At 29.4% G+C, this 12,319-nt stretch overlaps 1 protein-coding gene across 1 annotated transcript in view; it reads left to right on the top strand.

Moving 5' to 3' along the window:
• The window catches only part of LOC18603829 (alpha-N-acetylglucosaminidase), a 12,703-nt gene extending 2,097 nt beyond the window's left edge, over nucleotides 1–10,606 (top strand). Inside the window, exons 3-19 of the mRNA XM_007036035.2 lie at nucleotides 2,098–2,309; nucleotides 2,428–2,549; nucleotides 3,450–3,535; nucleotides 3,843–3,937; nucleotides 4,510–4,591; nucleotides 4,973–5,079; nucleotides 5,236–5,266; nucleotides 5,766–5,883; nucleotides 6,122–6,169; nucleotides 6,933–7,042; nucleotides 7,778–7,880; nucleotides 8,215–8,313; nucleotides 8,717–8,827; nucleotides 9,220–9,452; nucleotides 9,617–9,854; nucleotides 9,941–10,019; nucleotides 10,142–10,606. Of these exons, the coding sequence (XP_007036097.2) occupies nucleotides 2,098–2,309; nucleotides 2,428–2,549; nucleotides 3,450–3,535; nucleotides 3,843–3,937; nucleotides 4,510–4,591; nucleotides 4,973–5,079; nucleotides 5,236–5,266; nucleotides 5,766–5,883; nucleotides 6,122–6,169; nucleotides 6,933–7,042; nucleotides 7,778–7,880; nucleotides 8,215–8,313; nucleotides 8,717–8,827; nucleotides 9,220–9,452; nucleotides 9,617–9,854; nucleotides 9,941–10,019; nucleotides 10,142–10,389 (2,122 nt within the window). The 3' untranslated portion in view covers nucleotides 10,390–10,606. The remainder of the gene's footprint in view (nucleotides 1–2,097; nucleotides 2,310–2,427; nucleotides 2,550–3,449; nucleotides 3,536–3,842; nucleotides 3,938–4,509; nucleotides 4,592–4,972; nucleotides 5,080–5,235; nucleotides 5,267–5,765; nucleotides 5,884–6,121; nucleotides 6,170–6,932; nucleotides 7,043–7,777; nucleotides 7,881–8,214; nucleotides 8,314–8,716; nucleotides 8,828–9,219; nucleotides 9,453–9,616; nucleotides 9,855–9,940; nucleotides 10,020–10,141) is intronic.

Here is a 12,319-nt window from a genome sequence, read left to right as displayed (position 1 = left end):
AATATAAATATATTTACTTTTTATTTTGTGTTAACATTACAAAAATTATAACTTATAATATATATATTTAAAGAGAGTCTTTGAGATTAAAATAGTTTTAGAATCTAGCTATTTTTTTGATTTTATGTAATTAAAGACAAATACATATAGTTAATTAAATTAATTCATGAAACTATAATTATTAATTAACTTATAATGTTTTTTAATATATATACATTATATATATTGAGTTCATTTATAAGAAATATAATTACTATATTATATATACACTAATACTTTTAGTATATATATACTTTAAATATAAATTTATTTACTTTTTATTTTATGTTAACATTACATAAATTATACTTGTAAAATTATTAATTATAATATATACACCTTTATTTATACAAACTTATAATATACAAACCTTAAGAGAAGTTGAGAAGTTGTGAGATTAGAATAGTTTTGAAATTTAGCTATTTTTTTAAATTTCATATAATTAAGGACAAACCCATATAATTAATTAAATTAATTCATGCAATTATGATTTACTTTATATATATTGGATTCATTTATAAAGAAGATACTTACTATTATATATATTCTAAAATACTTTTAGTGTGTGTGTATATATATATATATTAAATATAAACATATTTACTTTCTATTTTGTGTTAACATTACAAAAATTATTACTTATAAAATTATTAATTATAATATATATATTTTTGTTTATATAAACTTATAATATATAAACTTAATTATCTAAAAAGAAGTTATGAGATTAGAAAAGTTTTGAAACTTAGTTATTTTTTTTTAATTTCATGTAATTAAGGACAAATCCATATAATTAATTAAATTAATTCATGAAACTATGATTATTAATTCTTTATAATATCTTTTAATATATTTACTTTATATATATTGGGTTTATTTATAAGGAATATTATTATTATTATTATTATTATTATTATTATTATATATACACACTAAAATACTTTTAATATATATATACTTTAAATATAAATATATTTACTTTTTATTTCGGGTTAACATTATAAAAATTATAACTTATAAAATTATTTATTATAATATATATATACACATTTTATAGTATATAACTTGTAATATCTTTTAATACAAACACTTTAAATTATATATTATATTTATTTATAAAAAATATAATAACTATTATTTAAGTTAATAATTATTAAACAATAAAATAATATTGATTTTTATTCTCAAAAAATAATAATAAGATTTTTGTAATTTAATAATAATAATATATTAAGGGTATAAACCCTAACCACTCTTTTTTTTTCTTTTTTTCTTCTCTTCTTTTCTTCCTCCAGCCAATCGCTCCTTCTTCTTCCCCTAACCAGCCGTTCCTTCCTCTTTTCTTTCCCCAGCTAGCTACTCCTTCCTTCTTCTTTTCTTTATTTATTCCTCACTATTAATTGACAGTTCTTCTTTCATTTCTTATTCTTCTTTCTTTCTTTTTTTTTTTTCTTCCCCTAGCTAGCCACTCCGATCCTCCATTATTGCCACTCCATTGTTGGTAGCATGAAGAACATTTTAATATATTTTTTTTATTTTAATCAAGTTTTTAAACGAGTTAGGGTAATTATAAGGTAGTGAAAATGTATTAAGGTTAGAGTTAGGGTAATAATTTTTAAAATTATTTGAGTAGTTAATAGGGTTTGGATATTTGATTTTTTATAGGATTAGGGTTCGGTTACCTCGAAATGAACAAAAACCTTACCCGTTGACAACCCTAAGATTTTTTTTACTAATTATAAAATAATTTTTGCTGAATTTAGTTTTCCATTTATGAATCTTAAGGAAAGTTTTCATGCTGAATTACATTAACCTACTACATAGATTTTGAAGACTTCGGGTGAAGATATGAGTTTAATTTGAGATTTTCTAAGATATGATCAGGATTGTAAATTTAACAGATTAAAGACATAGAATTTATAGGCAATGCATACTTTCTTTTACATTCTTGGGATTACAATTGAAATTTATATAAAAGCATCTGTATTTTTTATGTATAAAATGATAAATCATCTTCTTGATACTTGTATGTGGGCGTTTTTGGCTGGTCTGGAGCAGAATAAGTGGTGTCACTGGGGTTGAAGTTTTGGCTGGTCTACACTGGTACTTGAAGTACTTGTGTGGTTCACATATATCTTGGGAAAAAACAGGCGGCGCACAACTATCTTCAATACCTAAGTTAGGCTCTCTTCCTCGTGTTCAAGATACTGGCATATTGGTTCAAAGACCTATTCCGTGGAATTACTACCAGAATGCTGTTACATCGAGCTGTGAGCTTCTGCTCTGACAATCCCTTTGGTCTCCTAATAAGTTATTCATGCCCCCAGCCACATTTCAAAATTTCACCTAATAAATTTTATATGAACTTCATTTGTTTGCTTTTGGAAGATTCTTTTGCTTGGTGGGATTGGGAAAGATGGGAAAAGGAAATTGATTGGATGGCTCTCCAAGGTATCAATTTACCGCTAGCATTTACTGGGCAAGAAGCTATTTGGCAAAAGGTTTACCAGGTAATTTCCTTTTATAAAGTTTTCAAATTTTGACTAACTTAGCATATTTTTTTCAATTTGCCTTTATCTTTTCACTCTTTCTTGCTTGTGGAGAAAAGCTTGTTACCTTCCACTCAGCAATAACTCTACTCCCATTGTGCATGTATGTGATGAAATTTGAAAGATCTTTGGCATTGGTGGGCTGCCACTCAATTAGGCATCTATATTACTTGCTAGTTTGATGCTTCTTTTTCCTTTTATGTTGGCTTCACAAATAATATATGCATCTTGAAAGATGACATAGTTGAGCAAGGCTTATATGCTTGTTACCTACTTTTTCTGAGCTTTCAATTGAACCTAATTATTGGAGAAAATTGAAAATACTCTTACATTTTCTGGTACTAATACGCTTCTAACATTATAACAAGTTCTTAGCTACTTGTTATACGATCAACTCTAATTATCCTTTGTCTATTGATATAGTCGTGGTCAGGATAAAAAGTTAAAACAGAATCTTTTTTACGTGCTATTAGTTACAGAGTGCTTATAACCTCAGCTCAATATAAATTAATACAGTCATACTTAATATGAAATTCAAAATCAGTGTAGTAGTAAATTTGCTATTCGTTAATTTTTTTTGTGCTTGGAAATACTTATACTTGTTAGTTTTATCTCACACCAAATTACATATCAATCTTGATTTATGGTTTTTCTTTTTTATTACCAATCAGAGTTGTTTTACTCTCTGAATATTATTTTAAATTTTCTTTAATGAAATGGGAGTGGTATCTTTGGTTAATATGTTCAATCTAGGCATTATTTTTGGATAATTGCCAATGTTTCCATAGAGTTATGAATAATGTTCTTAAGTTGGGTGCCTTTAGTTTTCAATATCTCTTACAAACTATTTATCTTAAGCAGAAATTCAATATAAGTAAATCAGATTTGGATGACTTCTTTGGAGGCCCTGCATTTCTCGCTTGGTCACGTATGGGAAATTTACACGGGTGAGTAATTTAGAAAGTTTTAGAAGGGTTCTCTTGGACGTTGGCTTGATTAATTTGGGTTTTATTCAATATGGTAAGTCTAGTATCAAACAATTTTAAGATCATGCTAATGAAAAATGTCTATCATTTCCTTTCAAACCAAGGTTCCTTACTTCCTTTCAATAAGATAACTAGAATAATTGATGTTCTACTTTTACTTAGAGTGTTCTTCTAATGGACGTTATTGTAATAATCCAAGATATACAAATTTTTGGTTATGATGAGAGTAGTATGACTTTCTATCTGATAAGTGGTACTTAAATCACAGATGGGGTGGACCATTACCACAAAGTTGGTTTAATGGACAATTAACTTTGCAAAAGAAAATTCTTTCCAGAATGTATGAACTTGGAATGACTCCAGGTACTAATTTGCTATTAACGTCCATTATTTTTTCTTAGCAAAAAAAGTTACCATCCATTGTTTTTCATTTTCGTTTCATAAATTGCTTTGCAATGTTAATATGTTACTACTTTGGGATACATGCAAAGTAAAGCTTTATCTTAAAAATTTTGCTCTTTTTATCTTAATTGTGATTATTCTTTTCTCTTTTGGTCTTTGAATGAATGAAGAAATCTCGACAAATTTTCTGTAAATTGGAAAAATTACCTTTTCCTTGTATCTTTTGGTGATTGTGGCATGTTGTGCTCTATACTATTAAGTATTGCATATAAGCATATTTACTTGGTTTCATCTAAATTAGGGCAAGCATTACAAAAAGTCATATAGGTATCAAACAAAAATAACTCACTGATACACTAGATTATAGTCATATGGAAATATTGGTTTTAATTGTTGATACAGGGTAAACTTCTAAGCAAGAGATGGCATCACCTTTCAATGATCAAGGAAATTTTTTAAAACATTAATTACTTTATCTATTTTCTTTCCTACTTGATTTACTCATTTTAATTTTTTGTGGATACACTTTGTAGTCCTTCCAGCCTTTTCTGGCAATGTTCCTGCAGCATTAAAATATATATTCCCATCTGCAAAGATAACACGCTTGGGTAATTGGTAAGCTACATCGCACTGTGAAATGTACAAACGAATTTATTTTTGATGTGTCTAACTTATATTTTCCAGATGCACCCGAGCATTTATCTCATTGGTATGTACATTATCATTTTACCTAAAAGTAGAGTTTGAATCCCCTCTTCCCCAATTATAAAAAAAAAACTTATATTTTCTAGATATCATTAATCCTTAATTTCTTTGACGTATGGTTTGCATGTTGGCAAGAATACTAGCTTTCAAGTGTTTGTGTTATGCGGCTTTCTACTACATCTAATTGAACATAATAATAGGAATTAAGGCTTGTTTATTTCAGTTGAGAATTTTTGCAAAAGTTTACAAAAGATTAGAACCTCATATATATTCATATGAATTGCTCTTCAGGTTTTCTGTTAAAGGCAATCCTAAATGGTGTTGCACTTATCTTCTAGATGCAACTGATCCCTTGTTCATTGAGATTGGGAAAGCTTTTATTAAGGAACAAGTAAAAGGTGTGCTCCTTGAATTCCATGGTCTTTTATGTTCATAAGCTTTTTCTCTTCATTATTTTGAACATAAAAGTTATTAGGTGTTAGCTTTCCTTACTACAAAAAATTTATGCAAGTCTTTTAACCTTTTTTCATGTTCGGGCTTACATATTTGGTCAGAATATGGAAAAACAAGCCACATTTACAACTGGTAAGATTTTATTTTTGTTTGGACTCTTAAATTTCTAAAGATCCATTTTCATTGACTTGTAATTGATAATCTTTGATATAACGATCATTCCATATGTGAAAATCACTAAATTACTCACCAATTGTTTGGTTAGAAAAGTACTTGTTAAAGACAGTATTTAATGATGTTTTAAGATCTGTTCAAGTCAAACAGGCTCAAGTGAATTAAGACTCAGGGAGTAGTTTAATAAGGCCATAGTGGTTCCATATTGGCCTTTTTTAGTTTAAGACATTATAGATTCCACATAGCCATGTTATGGATTTAAATTATGAGTAGTAATTAATTTTTTACATTGTTATTATGTTTTTGTTAGCTCAATGAGCTGATTTTTATATCAATCTTATTTCCACTTGTTTATTCAATTATTTTTACCTCACTACCTTCTATGATATTTAATCAATTTATCATTCTGTTTACCGAATTATTTCTATGTTGTTTTGATGTGTGCTTAACCATGCAGTGATACATTTGATGAGAATACTCCTCCAGTGGATGATCCAGAGTACATCACCTCATTAGGTGTAGCAATCTTTAGCGGAATGCAGAGTGGTGATGTCAATGCCATGTGGCTAATGCAGGTCAAAAGATCATATCTCACTAACTTTAGTTTCCAAATTGAGGAACGTTCTTTTATCAGGATGGTTACATATTTATTGACAGTTAAATAGATTTAGTCTGTAAATCTTGATTCTGTTAATATTCTTAACTAAAGTTAGGATGCATATGCACTATGTCATTGCTCTATATATATGATCTTTTCATACAGTTCATAATCTTTTCTTTTAATATTCTAACTGATCCAAATTTATTCCATAGGGGTGGCTGTTTTCATATGATCCATTCTGGAGGCCTCCACAAATGAAGGTTATATCCATAATTTTTTTTCCTTATATGTTAGTCATTGCATTTTCGATCTCAAAATACATCAGCTTTTTAACTTTTATGCCGATTTGATTTTGGTATACAATTCAAAGTATCTACAACTTGTACCAAACTTGATAAGTTTTCAGTGGATGAAGTTTGAGCACTTGATGCAAACCATGAAATTTTCTTTCAATTTTGAGTGCCATAACTGAAGGTTTAAAGCATGGTGTGAAACATTGGTCTGAAGATAGACAACTGGGAGTGGCTCTAAAGTGTACAGTCATTTACTTTGTTTATTTATGTTTCAGTTGCATTTGTGATAATTAAGTGAATAATACAAACATATGTTTGGCCTGAATATATGCTTAAACTCACTATCATAGCATTTTGGTTAGCTTCAGAGATTTAAACTTTAAAGGAACTTGCTTTACTGCTCACCATTAGGTATATTATATGTCAAAAAATTTACAGTTCTTTCCAACCAATTAATAGTAAACTTCTTCAAAAGTGCATTCAATATTTTCTTTTCAGATGAAAAGATTTGGGTAATTAACTTTCCATGAAGCTTATCTTGATAGTATGAAATTGTAGATTTTGTATACATGTGTATTCAAATCAAATTATAATTGTGCTTATACGCATAAATTATATGAGCTTGTTCAGATATTGTTATGCATTCTAGCATTTTCTTTTTTCTTATGTTTTGAAGAAAAAAAGAACAAACATTTTGTTCCTTGACAAGCAATAACTATGGTTTTCTCAGGCACTTCTGCATTCTGTTCCTTTAGGGAAGCTGGTTGTTCTTGATTTGTTTGCTGAAGTGAAACCCATCTGGATTACTTCAGAGCAGTTCTATGGTGTTCCTTACATCTGGAAAGTCATTGTTCCATTACTTTTTTCCTTTTTGAGTTTTATAAGTAAAAACTAATGTGTTGATATATGCCTATGTGCACAAGTTTCTATCAAAAATTTTCATCCATATAAGGTAGGAACTTTATCCTTAGTTTTATGAATATAAGTACAACATATACATTGTGTTTTAATGTTAAATAACTCCTAGATAATAGTATTTCTATATGGTTATTATTCTTGGAGACTAAGCTGAAATGAGGTGGGTCAAATAGGTTCAATAGTTGAGTTAACTTCAAGTCTTAGATGCTTATAAGGATTATGAATGATAATGTTTTCTTCTATCACTCAGATAGTAAAATGTCATAATGTTCTGTCTTTTAGATTGCTAAGGCTACCTCTTAAATTCTCTATTTGAACATATGAAGATGCTTGAGATGTTCCTTTTATTCATATTGTGTGTATATTAACCATTGAATAAATCCTTATGGACTAGTCTAAGATGCTTTTGGTCCTTCAACCACCCCCCACTGTCCAAAAAAAAATTAATAAGAAAATTAGCATTAAATATCCATACCGAATTAAATTTTCAAGAGTAAAGGCAATAACATTCTTCTATTAAGGTTTCCAAGAAACCAAGGATATATCATATCGTTGCATACAAAATTTCTAACCTGCCAACCTCAAGGCAAGCGAATGGAAGCATGGAACTCATTCTCAATTATTTCTTATCTGATTTGTTGGCATCCTGCTTTATAGGTGCATGCTACACAACTTTGCAGGGAACATAGAGATGTATGGAATTTTGGATGCAATAGCTTCTGGGCCTATTGAAGCTCTAACAAGTGAAAACTCAACAATGGTAAGTTATATTGCAGATTTCTACTTCCAAAATATCATCAAATGGTTGTTAAAATGTTATATAAGATTTTGCGGTCACACTCAATTAGTAGGCAATTGCTATGCAAAAATTGTGCTCATTTAATTATAGCCTGTAGCATTGTCTTTCTCTTTATGTCATCATGCGTGAATTTGTGTATAAGCATAACATTGTCATGTAGATAAGTTTTCTTGAAACTGATCACTAATACTTAACACTTTTACTCATTTGAAATTTATTTACGATTATTTTCTTCTGATTTTTTTTTACTATGATTTAGATCTTTTTTCTAACACCATCAATAATTTCTCTTAAGGTTGGCATTGGAATGTCAATGGAAGGTATAGAACAAAATCCAATTGTTTATGATCTCATGTCTGAAATGGCATTTCAACATAAAAAGGTTGATGTCAAGGTAATTTTTAGTTATTGCACAATGCTCTGCATGTTGCATGTGCTATTCACCATTATTATTTTAGTAAAGGTACATGTAAATTGGATTAAAATTTCTAGATTTAAACCTCGAGGTTATGATAATTTTTTCTTCATGTATGAATAAAACAAATAAAGGATTATATTGTTTATTATGATTGTTTCTTTGAAAATTTGTTTTTGGCTAAGGAGATAAAAGTAAACAAAAAGCAAGACAAGAAATATTATTAACCTTCAACTCCAGACAGGAGAAGTGGAAAATAATTTTTCTAATTGATATAGAAAGGAAAGCTTGAAAGAGCAGAAAGTGTGGGAGGTATGCATTATCACTTGATATAACCAATTCTATTCTAACCTGTTTTCTTTTAATGAAATACATCTTTTAGGCATGGATTGAACTTTATATAGCAAGGCGATATGGTCAGTCAATTCTTTCAATAAGCGATGCATGGAGCATATTATATCGCACACTTTACAATTGCACTGATGGAGCCTATGTAAGTTCTTAAACTTCTTCTAGTGTTTCTTTCTTTCTTTCTTTCTTTTTTTTGGCCATGTAATATCTTGTAAAATGGTCCTAACATATTTGACCTTTATCCCTCAACTTCCTCAAAGATGCATCAATTTTATCTCATGTGTATGTGGGTGTACTTATATATATGATATAGCTTATATAGCTTTATCAAGGTGAGAATGGTAATGCATCGATTTGTTCCATGAGCATGACTAGTAATTAGGGTTATGATAACACATGCACATTAGTCCCTCGACCTTATTAGATTCTTTCTGCCAAGTACCATATGCAGAATGGTTTTAGCTTTACATAATCACAAGCATAAATTTATCATTTTAATTTATATACCATTGATAATTGATAATGTTGGAGCAGGACAAGAATAGGGATGTTATTGTTGCATTTCCAGATGTGAGTCCATCCTTTATTTCATGGCCACGTGAGAAGTATCACCACTATGGGAAACCAACATCTAGAAGAGCCGTACTAAGTGAGAAAACAGATGCTTATGATCAACCTCATCTATGGTATTCAACTTCTGAAGTGATAAGGGCATTGGAACTATTTATTACAAGTGGGGATGCACTATCAGCAAGTAACACTTACAGGTAGATTGTTTGGTTTCAGCACACCTTGCAAACTTATGGTGAACTCTTATGTTTCTTGTCGTGTATTTTGAAACTTGTATCATACACGTACCTTATTGGCCTTAGTTATTCTTTTTTTATTCTGATATACTTTTTCTACATGCCACTCTACTTTCAATGGTCAGGTATGACTTAGTTGACTTGACTAGACAAGCACTGGCAAAATATGCAAATGAGCTATTCTTAGAGATCATTGATGCGTATGAGTTAAAAGATGTGAATAAAGTCACCACTCTGAGTCAAAAGTTTTTAGAACTTGTTGAAGATATGGACACTCTTTTAGCATGCCATGATGGGTTTCTTCTGGGACCATGGCTAGAAAGTGCTAAACAACTTGCACAAAATAAAGAAGAAGAAAAACAGGTTAGAAAGCCCTTTAAATTATATATAAGCTATTCAAAATGCAAGGAGATTTTGAGAATTTTGATTGAACTGATTTGAAAATACAGTTTGAGTGGAATGCAAGAACTCAAATAACCATGTGGTTTGACAACACAAAGGAAGAAGCGAGTCTACTTCGCGATTATGGTATTTAATTTGTACATCTTCACAGCCTGAGTCTGGTTCTTATATATCTTTCACCTCAATTTATACTTTCTTCATATGTATATAGTTTCATGGTTATAATGGTGCTATATGAATGCCATCAGGGAACAAGTATTGGAGTGGGGTTGTGGGAGATTATTATGGCCCCCGAGCAGCAATATATTTCAGAGTTTTGATAGAAAGCTTGGAAAATGGCGAGGACTTCAAGGTGAAGAAATGGAGGGGGGAGTGGATAAAGCTGACAAACGATTGGCAAAAAAGTAGGAAGATGTATCCAGTGGAAAGTAATGGCAATGCTCTCACCATATCACGGTGGCTATACAACAAGTATTTGAGGTCAGAGTCGTCTTAAAACACACATGCCCTCACACTTACTTTCATCGTTGAATAAATTTGCTGCTACGGTATCAAATTAAGATCAAATGAACAATATTTTAATTTCCTCAAGGAAAAGTGTGCTAGAATTGTCTCATCTTATGTATGTAATGTAAGCAAAAAATATGTTGTAAATTATATCACTACTACGTGTTCTCCCACAGTTTATTCTAGCATGAAACTCTTTCATTTCTTATCTTTTCTTTTCATTTTCCTTCAGACATTAAAAAAGTTTATTACAACCTGTCTTTGTTTTTTGGAAAAAAACAAAATGAAAGGAGATTTTTTGTTATATATATTCTTGTATATTTTCTATAGCTTTGACGGCAAGACATAAGGTAACAAGTAGTAATGTCACGCCCTAAACTTGAGGCACAACAGACGTTGTACACCTATAAGATATAATTTTACAAATATGCAAAGCTCAAAAACACATATTTTAACCAATTAACTAAAAGGGTTAAATACATTGATGAAAATAAAATGATTCTCCAAGCTAAGTCTATCAACATTCAAAAAGAACATGATTTCGACAATGTTCAAAAGGAAGTTTCTAATACTATAAACTAAGATGTTAAGAAAAAAATCCTAAAGCAAACCAAAACCATATGCTAGGCTACGAAACGTCACTTGCTGAAAATTTTTCACATGTTTGACCAAATCACAACTTGAAAAAAATGAAAAAAAGTAGTGAGTCCAACAACTGAACAAGTGATTAACATCCCTTCAGTCGAATTAAGCATGCTTAAAACCTTTAAGTCCAAAATTATTTATTCCTATATAAATATCAAAATATAATTTTAGGTAACTTAATTTTGAATAACAAAACTATCTTAGTCCAAAATTTTCAATTAACAGAACAAAATATTAATTTCACAAAATTATAGATTTTGATGGTCTTTTATAACATGCTACAACTACACATAACCCTTATAGCATAGGTCAGAAATAAATCCACAATTAACCCCGTTGGCACAGGTCATGAATATATCAAAAGCAACCATTGGTTGTATTGAACAGATATCACAAATACCACTATTCTATAATTAGTGGTACGGTTAGGAGATCGATATCTAATCACAGCTACATGTCGACATGGCCAACATTTAACCGTCATTGGCAAGGTCAGAGCATAGCCATACTAGGAGACAAAACAGAAACATATATTTACCAAATTTCTTAAAACAGTATATCAACTTCTCAAGCATATCTCATACACATCAAAAACATATTCATTTTAGATTAAATATTTATGTTTATATTCATGAAAACGTATATGCATACATTATACAAAGTCATATACAAATTTCAAAATCAAAAATCATATTCCAAAAATCAACATAGAGATCATATTTACTTACATATATTAGCATGCTTATCTGATTTAACAAACCATGGCACAAAATATCATGTACAAGTACGAAAATCACATTGAGGCAAATTTTAAGATGCGAAAACACCGAAGGGATATCAGTCACTTAGCTGATTGTCAAGTTCATTATCAAGCGACAACTCAGAAAATCCTCATAGTAGCCTAATATATCAAGAAAATATACATACAAAATCAGAATTGAATTTGCAACAAATCTTACAAGCAACTTTCCATTGACCATCTTAAGCACTTAGGGCATGTAGTGACCTCAATTGAAATTTAGCAACATTGTTTATTAATAGATAATATTTTACTATTATATATATTTTGAATTAAAATAATTTCAAATAAAGATGAGAATTAAACTTAAATCATAAAATCAGTAACGATTTTAATTTATGATAGAAAGATAATATTAAATTCATATAGAAAAATCATATTTGTAATTTTTCCTTAATTTTTGATATTTTTCTGAAATCTACTAATTTAAGAAATAAATTTTTAATATATATATATATATATATATATATATATA

The sequence above is a fragment of the Theobroma cacao genome, chromosome 3 (genome assembly GCF_000208745.1).
Source record: "Theobroma cacao cultivar B97-61/B2 chromosome 3, Criollo_cocoa_genome_V2, whole genome shotgun sequence".
NCBI lineage: Eukaryota > Viridiplantae > Streptophyta > Magnoliopsida > Malvales > Malvaceae > Theobroma > Theobroma cacao.
The sequence above is the reverse complement of the archived record's forward strand: the minus strand, read 5'-3'. Positions and strand labels throughout refer to the sequence as shown.